General features: G+C 54.2%; 1 protein-coding gene across 1 annotated transcript in view; it reads left to right on the forward strand.

Annotated features, from left to right (window-relative positions):
• The window catches only part of TNFRSF1B (TNF receptor superfamily member 1B), a 34,507-nt gene extending 16,535 nt beyond the window's left edge, over positions 1 to 17,972 (forward strand). The window contains exons 2-10 of the mRNA XM_033115492.1: positions 1,247 to 1,346; positions 3,067 to 3,195; positions 3,688 to 3,837; positions 4,316 to 4,409; positions 4,826 to 5,064; positions 5,626 to 5,703; positions 6,283 to 6,317; positions 12,004 to 12,211; positions 15,998 to 17,972. Of these exons, the coding sequence (XP_032971383.1) occupies positions 1,247 to 1,346; positions 3,067 to 3,195; positions 3,688 to 3,837; positions 4,316 to 4,409; positions 4,826 to 5,064; positions 5,626 to 5,703; positions 6,283 to 6,317; positions 12,004 to 12,211; positions 15,998 to 16,278 (1,314 nt within the window). The 3' untranslated portion in view covers positions 16,279 to 17,972. The remainder of the gene's footprint in view (positions 1 to 1,246; positions 1,347 to 3,066; positions 3,196 to 3,687; positions 3,838 to 4,315; positions 4,410 to 4,825; positions 5,065 to 5,625; positions 5,704 to 6,282; positions 6,318 to 12,003; positions 12,212 to 15,997) is intronic.

The following is a 17,972-nucleotide window of genomic DNA, read 5'->3' on the forward strand; positions in this document are numbered from 1 at the left end:
TCAGAAGGGATAAACAGAATTTTATTAGAGGAAGCACCGGGCTGTTCTAGGCAGACGAGGCGGCTCGGGCAAGAACGTGGGGGCAAGAAGAGCCTCAGATTGCTCCACAACAGGAAACCCCAGCCCTTGGGGGTGGTTGTGACACCAGGATGGGTCTGGGGCTGCCTGCCAGGCCAAGCAGGAATGGCAGCGGGGTGTCCCTGTTTGCTGGTTCTCAATGCACGGGCCAGCCAAGGGCCCTGCTGCCCTGGCTCGGGCACTCACGACCCCCAGGTGGTGGGCAGCTGGATGGGGAAAGACGGGGAGGCAGGGGTGTATTTGGAGCATGAACGCGACCACAGCGTCCGTCCGTTAGAGCATCCGACCCTCCTGGAGGCTGGGGGTCATTATCAGGCAACACTCATGGCAGCCAGGTGGGGTGGGGTGGGGGGGTGCCCGGCTCAGGTAGGGGATCTGAGTGGGTGCAACAGTACCCACTGACCAGAGCACCTGGAGCACTTAGGACAACACCTGGCATCCTGTCAGTGCTCAGGAAATGGTCATTGCTGTGACCGTCATCAACAAATACCCACTGAGCACCAGCTCTGCTGTGGGCCTCGTGCTGGAAGCTGAGGGGCTAGAGATGATGAGGCCGTCGTTTCTGCCGTGGGCTCTGCAGACGTGTGGAGTGTGTGTATGTGCGTGCGTGCACACCCACGCAGGATGGGAGGACAAGTAGGTCACCCGTTTCAGCACAATGAGATGGTTATATCCAGCGTTCAGAGCCCAGGAGAGGGGGAGCCCGAGTCAGGCTGGGAGGGCGTCCCAGAGGACGCAGTAATCCGCTGGGAGGATGAAGGGCTGATTCCCAGGTGCAGGAAGGAGGGAAGGGGAAACGTCCTGTTCGGAGGGCCACGTTACGCTGAGCTCTGCGGTTCTCTGAGTCAGGCCAATGCCTTCCGGCCAGCTTCGGGACGCTGTGTCCACCCCGGGCAGTGTTAGGAGCCAGTTCCACCCTGCGGCTCAGTGCCTCCACCTGCAGACATGCGTGTCTGAAGGAGGAAGAGGGAAGGTGAAAGGAGGCAGGAATCTCCCTTCTTTTACCTCCACCACCCTTCCCAAAGGGAGAAGTCCCTGTGTCCTTTGATTGAGCCCCAGCAGGGCGAGAGCCAAACCCTTGCAGGACACAGGGTGGGGCTCTGGGCGTCAGGTATGGCAGAATCCACAGGTGGCCAAGCTGATGACTGTTCTTCCTTCCCCCTTCCAGGATGCATTTATCCCCTATGCCCCGGAGACTGGAAACTTGTGCAAGCAGAGAGAGTACTATGAGGAGAAGACCCAGATGTGCTGCAGCATGTGTCCCCCTGGTGAGGGACAGCCACTGGGACGCTGACCCTCAGACTGGTTGGGTCCCTGGGGGCTGAGGCCTTGGAGGGAATGTGTGTACGAGGGTTAAGGGGCAGGGTCATAGCCCTCAATGCTTACGGAACTTCGAGTTCCATGAACTGGCCCTATGCTCCCTCTTGCTTCTGGGCCTTTGCACAGCTGTTCCCTCTTCCCAACTCCCTTTCCCTGGTAAACTCCTACTTATCCTTTGGACCTCATCTTAGATCTCCCCCTCCTCCAGGAAGCCTGCCTATACTGCCTGGCTAGATCTGGTTCCTCGTTTGAACTTCCAGTGGTCTCTGGTGTCTCCCTTGGCAGCCGCTCTTTTTACCCTGTGCTATCGTGGCCTGGTTCCTCTTTTGTCACCCCTATTGTAGGTTCCTCCAGGACAGAGAACTGGACTTGTTTTCCACTGAAACCCTAGCACCTGGCACCATGCCTGGCACATACTAGGTGCTCAGTACATATTTGACTGAATCAATGAATGCTTATCCATTTCATAGATGGTGGACTTGAGGTCTAGCCCCAGTTGGGGAAGCTGGGTGGCCCAGCTCCCAGTGTCATCTGTCCATTCATTCATTTATACATTCATTCCTATAATATTGATAAAGCACCTACTAAGTGTCGGCCACTGTTCTAAGTGCTGGGAGTACAGTTGAGAGCAGGGCAGACAAAATCCTCGCCCTTATGGATTTTGCATTCCAATAGAAGCACAGACAAATGAAACAACAAAGGAAATAGATGTGTGGTCCTATCAGAGAGTAAGCGCTCCGAAGAAAACAAGGCAGGGGAAGGCAGAGACAGATGGAGTAGGACATGTTGTTTTATACCGGGTGGTCCAGGGAGGCCTCTGAAGAGCTGACACTTGGGCAGAGACGTACAGGAGGGGTGGGGGTAAGTCATGCAAGTATGTAGGAAACAGCACACTAAGCAGGAGCCACAGCAAGTGCAAAGGCCCTGAGGTGGGAGATTGTTTGGTGAACTTGAGGAATAGCAAGGCCCATGTGTGGCCCAGACTGAGTAAGTAAGCAGGGGCTGTGGTAAGGAGTTTAGACTTTTTTTTGTAGGATCCAGAAAGCCGTTGGAGGGCTCTGAGCCATTAGCTTGAGATATGGGCAGGCACATACAGACCTGTCACCTTCCACGGCTATTTTATGAGACTCCAGGAGAACTGACTCTTCTTTCTTCTGTTACCTGGCAGGGTCTTTGTAAGAAGTTACTAGACTAGCACAGCAGTGAATATGGCAGTGTAGGGCTCAGGGCTCAGAAAACCTCTTTAAAGGTTTGCCTTGGTGTTGTCTTATCCCCTGGCATGCCTTTTCCTGAGGCCTTAATAGGAACTATACTACATTCCTACTGCCTTTTTTTCCCTCTAGTTTATACTCCCAGGTGGATAATTGTAGCCAAATATAAAGAAAGGAGCTGGCAAACCAGTTCTCACTAAAATGTGATTGACTAACAACAGGCAGTTCCAATGGTGGAATTTCAGGCATCTGGAAAGAGCAGGCATCTGGAGGCTCAGAGAGAGAGTGACAGGTGATACATGCTAGATGTGAGATGGGTCGATAGAGTAGTTGGAACCCCATTAGAGAGCCTTCCCAGCTAGGCTTCAGAACTCGGGGATTTTGGGGAACAGTGGATGAGCCCAGGGTCTGAGCAGAAGCCCCACCCCCCTGAGACCTCTGACCCTTGCTTTCTTAGGTTACCGTGCAGAAGTCTTCTGCACCAAGACCTCAGATACAGTGTGTACCGCCTGCGAGGACAGCACATACACCCAGCTCTGGAACTGGGTCCCTGAGTGCTTGAGCTGTGGCTCCCGCTGCAGCTCTGGTGAGTAGGTCTAGAGAGAGGGGTGGTCTTCAACATCGCCCCCTTTGGCTGAAAGCTGGCTGGGATTACCCCAGACTCATCGTTTCCATGCCCCACGGCATGCGGTTGCATGGCTACAGTTCTTTACTCTTTATCAATGGCATTTTCATCCTCTGTCTCACCAAATCCTCTTCAATAGCTCCATAGGGCGGGTGGGCCAAGAGCAGCGGTGGGAGAACTGTGCCCAGTTTCGAGTTGAGGAAGTTGTACCTTGGAGAGCAGGCTTGGTTGCTTATGCTGTGATGGAGCCAGAACAAGACTGAGTCCTTGGGACTCCATGGCCAGTGTTCTTTTTGCCCCATTGCTGAGGAGGGGTGGGGCCCACCAGTCTGCTGGAGATCAGAGCTCTCTGTAGGTGGTAGGCTGGCTGGGGCTGGGAGGGCAGAGTGGCATGGTGGTGGGCAGGGTTGGTGGAGACAGGAATGACCCTGGGCTACCTTCTTGCTCCTCTAGGCCAGATGGAAACTCAAGCCTGCACTCGGGTACAGAACCGTATATGCACATGCCAGCCAGGCTGGTACTGCACGCTGAAGAGACAGGAAGGGTGCCGGCAGTGTGTACTTCACCGCAAGTGTCCCCCCGGCTTTGGTGTGGTCAAACCAGGTATGGCGCCAGGACCAGTGGGCCTTGGGGACCCCTTTGGGTCTCTCCTTTATGGGCATGAACTCATCAGCCCAGCCTGGGAACGTTGTCAGTGGCAGCCAGGTGCCAGCTGCCCATTTGTCCACACGTTCCCCACTCATTCTTTCCTCCAGCGTTCCTGTGGCATCTACTGTGGGCTGGGCCCTGGGGATCCAGAGATGGATCAAACTAATCCCTAAGCTATTGGAAAATCAGGTGGTGCCACAGGAAGATGAACCCGCGTGACCCTGGAGACCAGGAAGTCACTAGAACTGGTTAAAGGACAAACTGCCCAGCTGTGTGTGTGTGTGTGTGTGTGTGTGTGTGTGTGTGTTTTAAGGGGTGGAGTGCAGACAGAGGTCTATGGGCCCCTCAAGACCTCCCCTAGGGCTCCAGTGGCAAGGCCTATCTGATCCATGGGACATCTGAGTTGGTGACAGATTCTAATTTTTCCTTGCAGGAACTGCAACGTCAAATGTGCTGTGTGCACCCTGTGCCCCAGGGACATTCTCTAATACGAGTTCATCCACAGATACTTGCAGGCCCCACCAGAAGTGAGTGGCTAAGTCCTTTGGTTCTGGAGGAGCAGGGAGGGGCTGTCCCAGGGTGATGGTGGGGTCTAGAGCATAGAGTGGCTGTGCCGTGCTACCTGATACCCGCCATTCCCTCCCTCGGATTGAGGCATTGCTGAGCCTTGTTCAGTGCCAGGAGGGGTGGATCCGACAGTGGGTTGGTCCCAGGACAGAGAGCACAGTAAACGGTAGCTTTTGCGTGGAAGTCAAGACTGAATGCGGAGAGGTGGGGTGAGGACAGGAAGGCGCAGTACTGAAAGAGGGCATGGCACACGTGCGCACTCCCCCCGCCTGGCTGCTGGGCCCCTTGCCCGCTGGCCTGATTTCCACAAGTGAACCCAGCTGCCCTGAGCCATTCTGTCCTCTGCTGACTTCTGACCCAGCCTCCTCCTCCCCAGCTGTATCTCGGTGGCCACCCCTGGCAGTGCAAGCAAGGATGCGGTCTGCACATCTGGGCACCCTCCCCTGAGAGTGGTCCCAAGCTTAGCCCTCGTGCCCCAGCCTCAGTCCACGAGATCCCAACAGAGAGAGCCAACTCCAGGACCGAGCACAGCTCCAAGTACCTCTGTCCTGCTCCCAATGGTCCCAAGTCCCCCGACTGAAGGGCTCAGCACAGGGAACATTTCTCTTCCAATTGGTAAGTCACAAGAGGGCCCATTCAGCCATCGTCCCTCCCTCTCTCCTTCCCTCTCTCCCTCCCTCCCTCCCTCTCTCCCATTTCAGAGACTTACTGAGAACCCTCTGTAGGCTGGATGTACTGTCCTGGGATCCGGTGGCGGTAGGACTAGAATATCCCAAGACCTGGTGCTGTCACTAAGAATCCCTGGGTCGGGAGGGGTGGGGTCAGCTTTCATCTCAAAGTGGAGGTGGTCTCCTGACTGCTGGCTCTAAGGAACCCATTAGGCTGTGAAGACAGTGGGCTGGGCTAGGTCACCTCCTGGGCTTCCCTGTCGGGTTTGGACTAATCAGGCCAGAAGTCTCAAACTGTGGCCCTTGGGCTCAATATGGCCCACAGACATGTTTCGTTTGACACACTTCTGGGTTTGTTTTTTTGTAATTGAATTTGAGACCTGTGTTCTGGGCTTGCCCCTCCCCTGTGACAACACCAGCCATCTTTGGGCACTGAGGGATCTGCTGAGTCCCTGGTACATTTGAGTTTCCTTTTTGCAGCTGTTTTGAGCTTCACTTTTCCTTCTAGGACTGATTGTGGGTGTGACAGCCTTGGGACTGCTCATAATAGGGCTGGTGAACTGTGTCATCGTAACCCAGACGAAAAGTAAGATTCCATTCCTTCTTTCCTTCATCCACCCATTCATTCATCCACTTGTTCAGGAAGCTTTGCTGGGGTGCCTCCTGTGAGTTCAGGGGTCAGACAAAGCCAGATATGGTAGTCTCTGTTCTGTAGGAGCTTAAAGCCTGTGGCAGAAGGCACTTCCTCTAACTTATCTACTGAAAGGCAAGACACCATCTGGGCTGTTCGAGGGGGTAAGAGTCTAGGATTCTTGTCTGGGAATCCTGGGGTATTCAGGCATTCTGGAGCAGTGACATTTGAGCTGGGTGAAATTTTGATGGGAGGATGTGTGCAGAAAGGAAAGGGCAGGCTACGCAGAGAGCGTGGCATGATCAAAGGAGGGGAGGCTGGAAAATAGTTGGGGTGGTGGAGGGGAGTGGAACAATGTCAGGCTAGCTGGAGAGTTGCGTGTGGAGTCTTTGTGTATCTTGTCTGGTAGGTAATCGGTCCTCCCAGGGCTGGACCTACTCCCACTGCTTGGGCCCCATGCTGCCATCCTAGTTAGAACAGATGTGGCCTGAGGAAGTCACTCTCCCTGACTTGTCCCCTCTCTCCTCTTTGCAGAGAAGCCCTTTTGCATGCAAGGAGAAGCCAAGGTGGTGAGTACCCCTCCGCCGTCCCTCTCCTCCTCCCCTGCTCTCCTTCCTGGTGGGCTGGGTTGTCTCACCGGAAGCGGCAAATTCTATTAAGTTGGTCTGTCTAGTGTCCGGTGGTGAGGCTGAGCCCTGGGAGGCTGAGGAAAGGCCAGCCAGCACCTGTCCTTGGGGGTAGGCAATCCTCCATGGGCGAATAAAGGAGGCTGAATGTGAAATGCCACATCAGGCAGCAGGGGGTTAGTGGTATCAGTGGCAAGCATGTGGTCGTGGACGCGTGGTGTGAGCTTGGGGCAGATGTGAAATTGCTTGTGGCTGTGTTTCCTCACCATTAAATGGAAACAGTGCTGGTCAGCCCAGCTTGCACGGCTGTGCCATTCAGTCAGCTGGCAACAGTTCTCAGCATCTCTGTGGTGCCCTTGCTCATGGATCAGTGATTTTCAAACTAAGTGCTGGGGTACCCCGGTGGTCCACAGAGGTCCCTAGGGGACATCTCTGGGGTTAAGGTGAAGGCTAGGGGGCTGAGCCCTGTGTCCTCCCACTTCAGCCAAAGCAGCTCACCTTTGATCTTTTTTTAATAGAGTCTGTGAAGGACTTTTGTTAGAGACACAACACTGACATAGTATTTCATCAATTCTGCATTAGGAAGGCATTTGGCTGCAAGTAACCAAAAACTTAACGGTGATTTCAAATAAAAGGGCTTTATGTTTCTCATATACCGTATTGCCCCGAAAATAAGACCTAGCTGGATCAGCAACTCTAATACTCCAAAAGACGCATTAGAGCTGATGGTCTGGCTAGGTCTTATTTTCAGGGAAGCACGGTACCAAGAGGTCGAGGGCTTGATGGCTACTGGAGTAGTTCAGTTGCATCCTTCTGAGAGGCCAGTAGGACCGCAGGCTTTGCCATTTTTAGTGTGTTGGCTTTTGTTCTCTTGCTTGTGGCTTCATGTCAAAAGAGGGTGGTCACCACTTAATATGTTTGAGGTGTGAAGAAGAGGCGGAAATGGCCAGTCCAGCCATGGTGCCTTTTATCAGGAAATCACGGTGTTCTCCAGTAGTCCCGGGTAGACTTTTCCTTTTGTCTTATTGGCCTGAATGCTGTCATGTGACCACCCCTAGCTGCAAGGGAGGCTGGGAAAGGGGGCACTTTGCTTTCCCAGCCTCCGTGGTGGAGGACAGGGGAGAGGGTGTGGGGTAAGCCAGGCCACAGTGACTTGTTGTAATCCTGTATCTGGTAGGCAGGGGAAGGTTTTCACTCAGTTTTACTGATGAGGAAACAGAGCCCAAGGAACTCCCTCCATATCCCTCATCTTGCTGGGGCAGGGTTTTTCAGCCAAGGCACTATTGATATTTTGGGGCTATAATACCATTTTGGGGGGCTTTCCTGTGCCTTGTAGGCTGTTCAGCAATATTGCTGGCCTCTCCCCACTAGATGCCAGTAGCACTAGTAGATGCCGGAGTGACAGACAAAAATGTCTCCAGACATTGCCAAATGTTGCCTGCAGGTCAGAATCACCCCCAGTTGAGAACCACTGTGCTAAGGAAAAGCTCAGCCCTGAGCGGCCCGGTGCCTGAGGTTTACACAGGGCTTTGGACTTGGTATGCACCAGGGGCTGAATTCATGTCCTGATTTTGCTGACAAGCAGAGAGGGCAGAGGGGGAAAGTGACTTGCCCACGGTCACACAGCAATATGTCTCTGGACTCCTGGCCCAGTGCTCACGGCCTGCCCTACAGTATTTTAGCAGGCACACACATTGGTTTGAGAGTTCGAACTCTTTCTCATTCCCCCAGGGTGCGAATGCCCCTGCTTCCTTTTTCTGGCTTCTGTTCAGTGATGTTGACGGCTGCTGCCCGGTGACACGTAGAGCAACTGCGTCCTCCAGGCTCCAGCTGCACAGCCCAGCTGCCACATGCTTTCTCAGCAAGTGTTTCCCAATACTCAGTGCCGTGAAGATGTCCCGGGAGTGGCCCCGTAGCCTCTGCTTCCCCTTTTCCTTCACTGAGTTTTCTGTTCACTGCGTGTGAGCAACTCAGCTATTCCTTGTTGAGTGTTGTGTGTAGCGGTCAGTGGTGTGCTGGTAACTGAAAACCCAAAACGCTGATTTATCGTGTTAGCTCAGTTCTGTGTTATAAACGCTCCCACCGTGGTCAATTTTAAGCTACCCAGACCTTAGCGAGTGTGGGGCTGTGAAGACTCACGCACAGGTCTGAGCTGGTCCCATACCACTGGCCGAGTCCCGTGCCAGGCTCTGCCTGTGCTATGGCACTGCATCCGCACACACCCCTATGAGGTACACAGTCCCATCACCCCCATTTTACAGATGAGGAAACTGAGACTCAGGGCGGTTCCGTTCCCTGTGTAAGGTCAGACCAGTAGGTAAGTGGCAGAGCCCAGGTTTGAAACTCAATCTGAATCTGCAGGCTCTGCCAGACCAGACATTCAAGGCTACTCCAAAACACCCCCAGCCCCACCAGGGCCTGCTCTCTGAGGTTGGTCGCCTTCCCAGGTGCCCTTCAGTCCCTGAACTCTCTCTCCCCCTCCGCCCCCTCGCTTAGCCAGTGCCTCACTCTGTTCCTCAGCTGGCTGGCAGTGGTCCCTGCTACGAGGCTGCCTGGTAATGCCCCAGGCCTAGGTCCTGGGGTGGAGCGTGTGCGACTCAGCTCCGCCCCATCCCTCCTGCTGCAGAAGTGACCCCAAGGCGTGGCGGGACAGTGGCTTCCCTTTGCTGAGAAAAGGTCAGCGTATCCACCTGTGTGAGCTCACCCACAGTCACCCCCACAGACACGGTCGTTCACGGGCTCACTTGTACTGATGAGAACAGACATTTGGGAGGCGCTGAACGTCCGTATGCCAGGCACAGTGCTGAGCGTTACTTATTCTCACAGCCATGCTGTGACACACAGTATGATTATCGCTCCCGTTTTATGGCCCAGCAAACTTGGGCTCAGAGAAATTAAATAGCTTTCCCAAGGTCACACAGCTAATGAGAGTGGCCTGGGACACAAACCGAGGAGTGCCTCTCTCAGCACGCACGCTAACTGCACCTCTCACAGATGTGCACACATTCCGCCCCACACACAGACACACGTGTGTGTGCACTGCGTATATCCTCACACCTGTATATAGAGGTGTGTGAGCCTCATGAACATGCACTCACACGTGCTGATAGACACGGACCCTGTGGGAACCTGGAGGACCTCGCCAGTGGCTCTGCCGGGGTCTCTGCTTCTGCCCACGGCAGGGCTGGGCGGTGAGGGGCAGGAAGGTGAGAGGGGCGGGCTGGCTGGGATCCTGTTTTTTGCATGAGCCCCCGCAGTACCCAGTACCCCCTCTTACTGGGTCCCAGCCCAAGGAACAGGACTCAGGATGCATCTGCCCTATCAGAGCCTGCCTGAACTTTATAACTTGTGGCTTTGAGGGGAGGGAGGCGGGCTGTGACCTTTGGGGGTTTCTGTTCTGCCTCGCCCGGGCCACCAGAGGAGCGGGACACGGGCCCCAAAAGCCCCTTCTTTGTGCAGTGTGAGGAATGACCTTTGGCTGTTCTCCCTCTCCCTCCCTCCCCTCGCCTCTCAAACCTCAGAGCAGGACTATGAGTGGGGTCCAGTGGCCAAGGTCAGACCACCGGGGCAAGATTCAACATGAACTTGAAATGTCCTCTATCCCTCCAAAGCTGGGGGTGGTGAACCAGGGAGGCAAGATGCAGTGGAAAGCCAGCAGCTCTGGTACACTGATGTGAGCTAGTCCTGCCCTTGCCATGGACCAGCTGTGTGATATGAGCAGGGGGCTCACCCTCTCTGGGCCCCCATGGCCTCACCAGGACAGCTTGCAAAGGATCCTTCCAGCCCAGATTAAGAGGCTATGGTCTGGCTCAGGATAGCGAGGGCGCCTCTGGAGGGCTCAGGTGTTCGAGAGGCCATAGCCCTGGTGGGTGGGGTTGGGGGCCCCAGAGGCTGTGGGAATTAGCCAGTCCAAGGAGGGATCAGGTACTCTGCCGCTGCTTGGAGCACACCTGGAATTGTAGCTTCTCTTGGAGTGAGGCCGTAGGGTCTCAGTCTTCCTCGGGGAGGGGGTCTGATTTGCCTGTGCCCCCCCATCCCATAGCAAACCCACCCCTCTAACCCTTACTTCCCCGTACCGTGCTAAGAGTGTCTGACGAGCAGTTCACTTTGCCTCAGTTGTCATCCTACCCTGGACCCTCTCATCCTGGGCATTGGGTGGGAACTCGGGCCCTTTCGTCTCCTTTCTTTCTGGGATCCAGAGATCTATCAAAACCCCAAGGCAAGGGCTGGTGTGCCAGTTAGTGTGGACAGGCAACAAACTCAGCATGGGTGTCTGGAGCCTCCCTGAAACTCCAGACACCCAGGAAAGACATCATGGGTTATAGCCCACCTGTACCATGTCCTAACTGTGTGACCTTGGCCCAGTAAGTCAACCTCTCTGGGCCTCGGTTTCCATATCTGCAAACTGAGGCCGACACTGGGCTGTTGGAAATATCGGTATAGATAGTGTCTCGGAAGGACGTCGGCACAGCATTTGGCATTGGCTAGCACTTGAACGTCGGCTAATGTTTTATTAGTATGATTATTGTCGTTGTTATTTATGTTCTATGAGAAAAAGGCATTAGGAGGAGTCACAGAGCAACCTGAAGAGTGGCGTCTGCGGAGGGTTGCTGAGGCACTGTGGCCGAGGGTCCTAACTAAAAAGGCTCTCTGCACTGGATTGGTTGATCGAACACAAAGACTCACAAACTTTTTTTGCAAAGGGCCAGGTAGTAAATACTGTAGGCTTTTGGATCATAGGTCTCTGTCACAACTACTCAAACCTGCTGTGGTTGTGGAGAAAAAGCAGCACAGACAGTATATAAACAGATGGGAGTGGCTGGCTGTAGTCCAATAAAACTGTAATTTATGAACAGTAAAATTTGAATTTCACATGGCATGACATAGTAGCCTTTACATTTTTTTCAACCATTTAAAAATGTACAAACCATTCTTAGCTCACAGCCCGTACAGAAACAGTGGCAGAACAGACGGGCCCACGGCAGTAGTTTGCCTACTCCTGATTTAACAAACCCTGGTATGGAGGTTACTATTAACAGGCATTGTTCTGAGCACTTTACAAATATTCAGCCATTTGATCTTCACAACAACCTTCACAACAATCTTCACAAGTAGGTTTTTTTATTCTCCCTTTATAGATGGAAAAAATGGAGGCACAGAGAGGTTAAGTAACTTACCCAAGGTCACACAGCTAGTGAGTGATGGAGTCATGATTTGCACTCACAAGTCTGGCTCCAGAGTCCATGGTCTTGGCTGCTAGGCTGGGCCATATCGCCCTGTGCTGATGGGGTGACCTTAGGAGAGTCGGTCTCCTTCTCTGGGCCTCTTTCATTTTGGAAAAAGAGGATGAAAATCCTGCCCCACCTCTAAGACTGGTGAACAGGGCTACCTGGCCCCGTCCTGCAAAGGGCTCACACTGCAGTAGGTCAGCCGGATGCTAATCACAGAAACCGTAGAGAACCGCATGCCCTGAAAGCACGATGTGTGGAAAGAATGTGTGGGTGTGGGCAGAAGCGCCATGTAAACTGTAAAGTGTGCATGGCATGGGGTGCAGATGGTGGTGAGAAGGAGAAAGGAAGAGGAGCTGGCTGATGGCCTGACCGCTGTCCTTCCTCTCCTCCCCATCCAGCCTCACCTGCCTGCCGATACGGCCCGGGGTGCTCCAGGCCCTGAGCAGCAGCACCTGCTGACCACGGCGTCCAGCTCCAGCAGCAGCTCTCTGGAGAGCTCGGCCAGCACGGCAGATAAGGGGGCGCCCAGCAGGACCCAGCCGCAGGCACCAGGCACAGGGAAGGCCAGTGGGTCTGGGGAGGCCCGGGCAAGCTCCAGGAGCTCAGGTAAGAGTGGGCGCCCAGCTGGCTTCATCTCCCCTTCATGTTTCACCCTGATTTCTGTCTGAGCCATCTCCTCCTGGGCCTCCCCTGCAGATTGAGGCCTGAGCTCCTAGCAGGGCCTTCGGAACCCTGCCTGACTGGCCTTGGCTCGCCCTCCAGCCTCGCCTCCCTACTGCCCTCAGGTGCAACACTGAGCCTCAAGCTTCTTTCAATTCTCTGAACCCTCCCAAGTCCCTTCCATCTTTGCCTGTGTCGGGTCTTTCCCCAGGAACACCCTTCCTTCTAGATAATTCCAACTTGTCCTTCGAGTCCCCAGTATCCAGGCAAGGAGTTTTCCTGTATATTATAATATATATCGTAACATTACATATTAATGTTACAGTATTATATAATTATTGTATAATAATTATATACGTGTATTTATAATATGCTATTATAATATTAATATTGATTGTATTTTACAGATGAGGACACTGAGGCCCAGAGAGGTTAAACAGTTTGTTCAAGGGCACACAGTTAGTAAGTGTAGAGCCAGAAATCACCCCTGGGCTCCAGGGCTCCACTCACTGTGGCTTGTTGCCTGGTCCCTTTGGGCCTGAGGCCCCAGGGACCTCAGGGTGTGGGGTCTGGAGAAGCCCCTGCCCCCTTTACTCATTTGCATTTTGTCCTGGATGGATGGTGACAGGTGTCATCCTGGTTGGCATCTCCAGTGCCCACACTGGAGGGGGCCCCTGCAGGGGTTCCCCGGAAAGCTTGGCGCTTTCTTGGGTGTGTTTTGTAGTGAGAGATCAAGTCTGCTGACTGGCCTCTTTCCCTCTCACATGGCAGTGCTGGCTGGTGGGAAGTCAAGGGATGACCGTGGCCATTCTCAGATGCCCTCCTGGCTGCTCTGTTACTGAGAGAATCTGAGCTGACTCCTTAACCCCGCCGAGCCTCAGTTTCCTTACTTAGAGATGAGCCATGGCACCTCCTCAGCAGGGTTGCAACACCCTTTCCTACCTGTCACCCGGCTCAGGTGTTGCTTCCTCCCCTGGCAACCCATGTGGACGAGGTGCCCCATTTATGTTTTCCCTTCACAGCCCTCCGTCTTCTTCAGTGTGATGTCCTGTCAGTGTCTCCACCCCAGCCTGAAAACTCCACGAGGGAGGGCTTGAGTCAGTTCCTAGAACATAGCAGGTGGCCTGAAATGTCTGTCGAATGAATGAATGAGCTTCGAATATGAACTCTTGGTCTTTGTCCAACTTTTGGACTCATCTTTCCAATCCTTAGCGACACCTCTTCCACGGCTGTTCTGGTGTGGCTTCCTTCTCGGCCCCGGCATGGACTTCTGACCGTGTCTGCCCACCCCTCTACCTCTGCCCCTGCCCTATTCGTTCCCCACTTGCCTCTCTGGCTTCTGCTCTCCCCTGCTCTCCCTCCCACCCCAACACCTCTCTCCACTGTGGGAACGGGTAAACCCCATGCTGTGCCCCGTTGTGGTCCCCCTGTCCGCCCCCGCAATGTCTCATTCATAATGTGCAAAGGCCATGGTGACTCTGGGTGACATTTGGGGGCCGTGGTGGCTCAGGGTGGAAGTTTCCTTCCGGCCCCATGGTTTCAGCCCTCCCTCCGCCTGGCCTGTTTGGGGCTGTTCTGAGTGGAGCAGCTCACTGCTCCATCCTCATCTCAGTGCCCCTGGAGTCGGGGGAGCAGGGCTGAGGAGAGGACTGGAAAATAAACAACCACATCCGTTTGGGCACTCAGTTGGTCCCACAGTGTCAGTAGCCAGCACTTTTTGTGGGGCTTTTGTGCACCCAGCCACTTACACTCGCCTCCTGGCTTATCTGTCATTTGGTCCCTCATCAACTAGTTAAGGAATTCAGATGTTCGCAGGGGCTGGGCCAGAAGGTGGGGGCAAACCTGCACCCTGAAGCCCTTCCTTCCAGTTGCATTCATGTATGTGGACCCTTGATGGCCAGATCTCCCACATCTGGCTCCTTAGAGCAGCCATAAATCCAGATATTTTTAATGGAAACTCCTGAATTTTAAATGTTGCCAACCAATTTATTTGAAAACACAACCACCAATAAGAACAAAACACACTTACGGGCTGGTCTTTATTCATTCACGTGTCCCTCTTACAGGCACTAGGGACACAGTAGGGAACAGTCCATGCCCTCCGGGACTCAGGGCCTTGTGGGGGGACACAAATGAGCAGCCCAGGTAATTGCTTGTACAGCGGGAGGAGCCAGGGCCCTGGAGATCATAGCAGAGGGAGGGACACAGGGAGTGATGGATGGGACAGGAGGTGAATGTTTTTAGAAAGGGAAGTCAGGGGGGCTGCTTGGAGGAAGGCCCCTCTGAACTGAGGCCTGAGCGAAAGGAAGGCGTGAGCCATGGGAAGAGCTCTGCAGGCTGAGGGAGCAGCATGTGCAAAGGCCTTGAGGCTTGGAGGACTCCAGGAGCCGTAGGCAGGAGAATGTGTCTGGAAGGAACCCAGCCAAGATCTTTGAGCAGCAGGAAATGGGCGGGAGAAGGCAGGCGGCAGATCCTACAGGGCCTCACAGGCCGTGGTGAGGACTGGTGATTTGAACAGCCAAGGAAGTGATCTGCCAAGTTTTAAAGGGCGGGCTCTGGCTGCTGGTGGACAATGGACAGCAGAGGGGTGGGGGTGAAGCCAAGAGATAGGTGGAGGCTGTTCACACTGGTCCCGGTGGGGGTGGATGGAGGTTTGCATGGGAGATAGCAGGAGGTGGTGAACTTGAAGTATCTTTTGAAGGTGGATCAGGCAAGGCTTGTTGATGGATTGGAGGTGGGGTGTGAGGGTTCAAGGTTGTGGGTCTGACAGCTGGGTGGATGGTGGCAATGTGAACAGAGACAAGAAGAAGTGGTTGGGTAGGAGATGGGGGTGGAATGAGGTTGAGATGAACAGGTGGTTGGATATATGGGGCCATTGTTCAACCCCGGCTTCATTGAGAATGTCACCCTGTCTCCAGGAGCCAATCAGACCTTGGAGGTGTGGCAATGAGCAAGACAGTCGTCCTTGCCTGCAGGAGATGGACAGGGTCATTATACCCATTTTATAGCTGAACAAATGGAAGCTCCAATAGGTTAAGTGACATGGCCAAATTCATGGGGGCAGAGCAGGGATTCGAACCCAGGATTGTCAGGCTGCAGAGCTCCAAACGTTCCAGTCTCAGTGATGAGGACAAATGACCGCCCCTCCCCATTCTGGAACCCCAGATTTATGAAATCTCAGAGGCAGCACTACCCAAAGGAAAAAGATTTGCTGCAAATGAAGATGAGTTCAGGGTCAATGCTTAATCTCCAGAAAGGAGCCATCCCGAGCTCTTCGATGTCGATCGTTTGGCAGCTACAGATAACGGGCCAGTTGGTGTGGCCTGGCGTGCTCATTCCGTCTAGCAGTTGTGGGAAAGGGACTCGTTTTCATTGCTTGACCAGTATTCTGTAACGTGCGCTTCCTGTTCCTGCTCACTTCTCTGATTCTTTGTGGGAAGAATGTTTTGTTCTTGAAGCACCTTCACCTGCTTTATATAATCGGTTCCTCCCATCTATGGGCTGAGTTGGGCGGGGTGTTCTTATCTGACAGATAAAGAAACTGAGGCACACAAATATTAAGTGACTTGCCCAATGTCACAGAGACGAGCTGGGCTGGAGCTGGGGCCTCATGGCTCCTGACTCCGTGCTCTTTCCCACAAGTTTTAACCTGCCTTTTGGGGCAGGAGACAGGCTGTGAAGACCTCCCCACTCCAGGACCCCCGACTGACCACCCTCTCTCATCTTGTGCAGAGTCTTCCCCTGGCAGCCACGGGACCCAGGTCAACGTCACCTGCATCGTGAATGTTTGCAGCAGCTCTGACCATGGCTCTCAGTGCCCCTCCCAGGCCAGCTCCACGATGGGGGACACGGACGCCAGCTCCTCAGGCTCCCTGAAGGATGAGCAGGTCCCATTCTCCAAGGAGGAGTGCCCTTTTGGGTCCCAGCCAGGAGCCCCAGAGACTCTGCTGCAGAGCTCGGAGGAGAAGCCCCTGCCCCTCGGAGTGCCCGATGCTGGGATGAAACCCAGTTAACTGCCTGACAGCCGAGGTGGGCTGACCCCTGGGCCTTCTCGGCCCCTGGCCCCCAGCACTCTGGCTCTTTCTGGGCTAAATTCCTTTAGTGGCCTCCAGAACTTCAGCCTTCCTCTCACCTGCAGGCAGAAGGACGAGGCAGGGAGAGTCGTGGAGAACCTCTCCTGTCACAGTGTGCGTCCTTCTTGCAAGGCTGGCTGGCTGTGCTGGGCAGCCTGGGGCGAGCCCGTGCCTCTCCAGATCGCACCCCAGCTGGTCCTATGAACTTGGCTTCTGAAGCCCTTGTTGTTGTGATCTCTGGGCTCTACCGGCTCTGGCTTCCTGGGAGCCCCCAGCATCCTGCATTCCAGAGGGCCCTGCTGGAGTCATCCACGGAGTAGGGGCAGTGGCGAAAGGGCAGTGCTTTATCCTGAATGCAGAGACTGCGGGCCGGTTTCAGTGAGGGTTTGGGGCTGTCAAAGGTCAGATGGCTCTGTGCAGGGAGGGGGTGACAACCTCTATAGGGGAAGGGGATCCCCTGGGTTAGCTAAGGATCCTTAGAAAGCACCGCTTCTAAAGCCATTCCTGCCAGCTCCACCTCTTGTACAATGGCATGCCACCCAGAGGGCCCAGGCAGGCAACCTGAAGGAGTGCCCTGACTTGGGCAAGACGGCAAACCTCTTCAAGGAAACCATTTAATTTTAACATGTGGCAATAAAAAAACACAAGTAAGTACCATGGAGGCAAACGAGCCAATAACACAACAAAGCCAAAGTCAGTTTGCCTCCTCTGCCTTTGACCTTCACTCCAGGTTACTCACCGCCCCAGCCCTTCCTCGCTCCCTCGCTGTCTGGTGTGGGGCTCCAAGGCCACACCTTTTCCTATCAGGGAATTTCAGGAATTGGAGCTGACCGAGGCCCTGCAGCCATCTCTCTCCTCCTACCTCAGCCTGGACCTTCCTCCTTTGCCTCCCAGGGGTTGTTCCTGTTTCCCCCTGAACCCCTCCTGCTGTTCCTGGAGTCCCAGGCCCCAGGGGAGCTGTGGGGACACATTGGTACTGTGCCCGTGTGCATGTGAGATGCTGAGAGCCAGGCTGTGTGTGTGTGTGTCGTGTGCTGTGGGTCTGTGTAGCCAATGTCGTCGGGTTGAATGGCCTTCCTGAAGCAGCTGAAGCCAACAGTTTTGCCAAGAAGTTCTTACCTGTTAAAGAGTCATCCAGTCCCCTCAAACACACTCGTCCACATCCTACAGACAGTGGGCAAGTGTGGCCTTGACCAAATTCTGGAAGGAAGGGGACGGGGGCTCCTTGAGAAACCATTTGGATCCGAGGTACTTGGATCCCTTGTTGAAAGATTCTACTGGACTTGAACTTGGCAGCTGAACTTTTAGAGGGCTCAAGAGTCCAGCCATTACCGTAGAGACAAGAGAGGCTTCCTGCCCAGGAAATCAAGATGTCTTACTGCCTGGACTGGCCAGGGCCTCTGCCCACATTGGACCCTGCACTGTCATGGAGCACATGTGCCCCCTCGTGGTCAGTCCTGGGAGGACTTGAGGCCTCTGCCATCACCTCAGCAGAGCAGGAAAGTGAATGAAAAGGAAACCCTTTCTGGATGTAGCCCCAGTTCCCAGCTTGTGTTGATCCCAAGACAATGAGAGTTTGCACTGTGTACTGGGCAGCATTCCTGCTTATAAATAAACCTTTCGTTTGTTTTAGA

Source organism: Rhinolophus ferrumequinum, chromosome 9 (genome assembly GCF_004115265.2).
Source record: "Rhinolophus ferrumequinum isolate MPI-CBG mRhiFer1 chromosome 9, mRhiFer1_v1.p, whole genome shotgun sequence".
In the NCBI taxonomy this organism is placed as follows: domain Eukaryota; kingdom Metazoa; phylum Chordata; class Mammalia; order Chiroptera; family Rhinolophidae; genus Rhinolophus; species Rhinolophus ferrumequinum.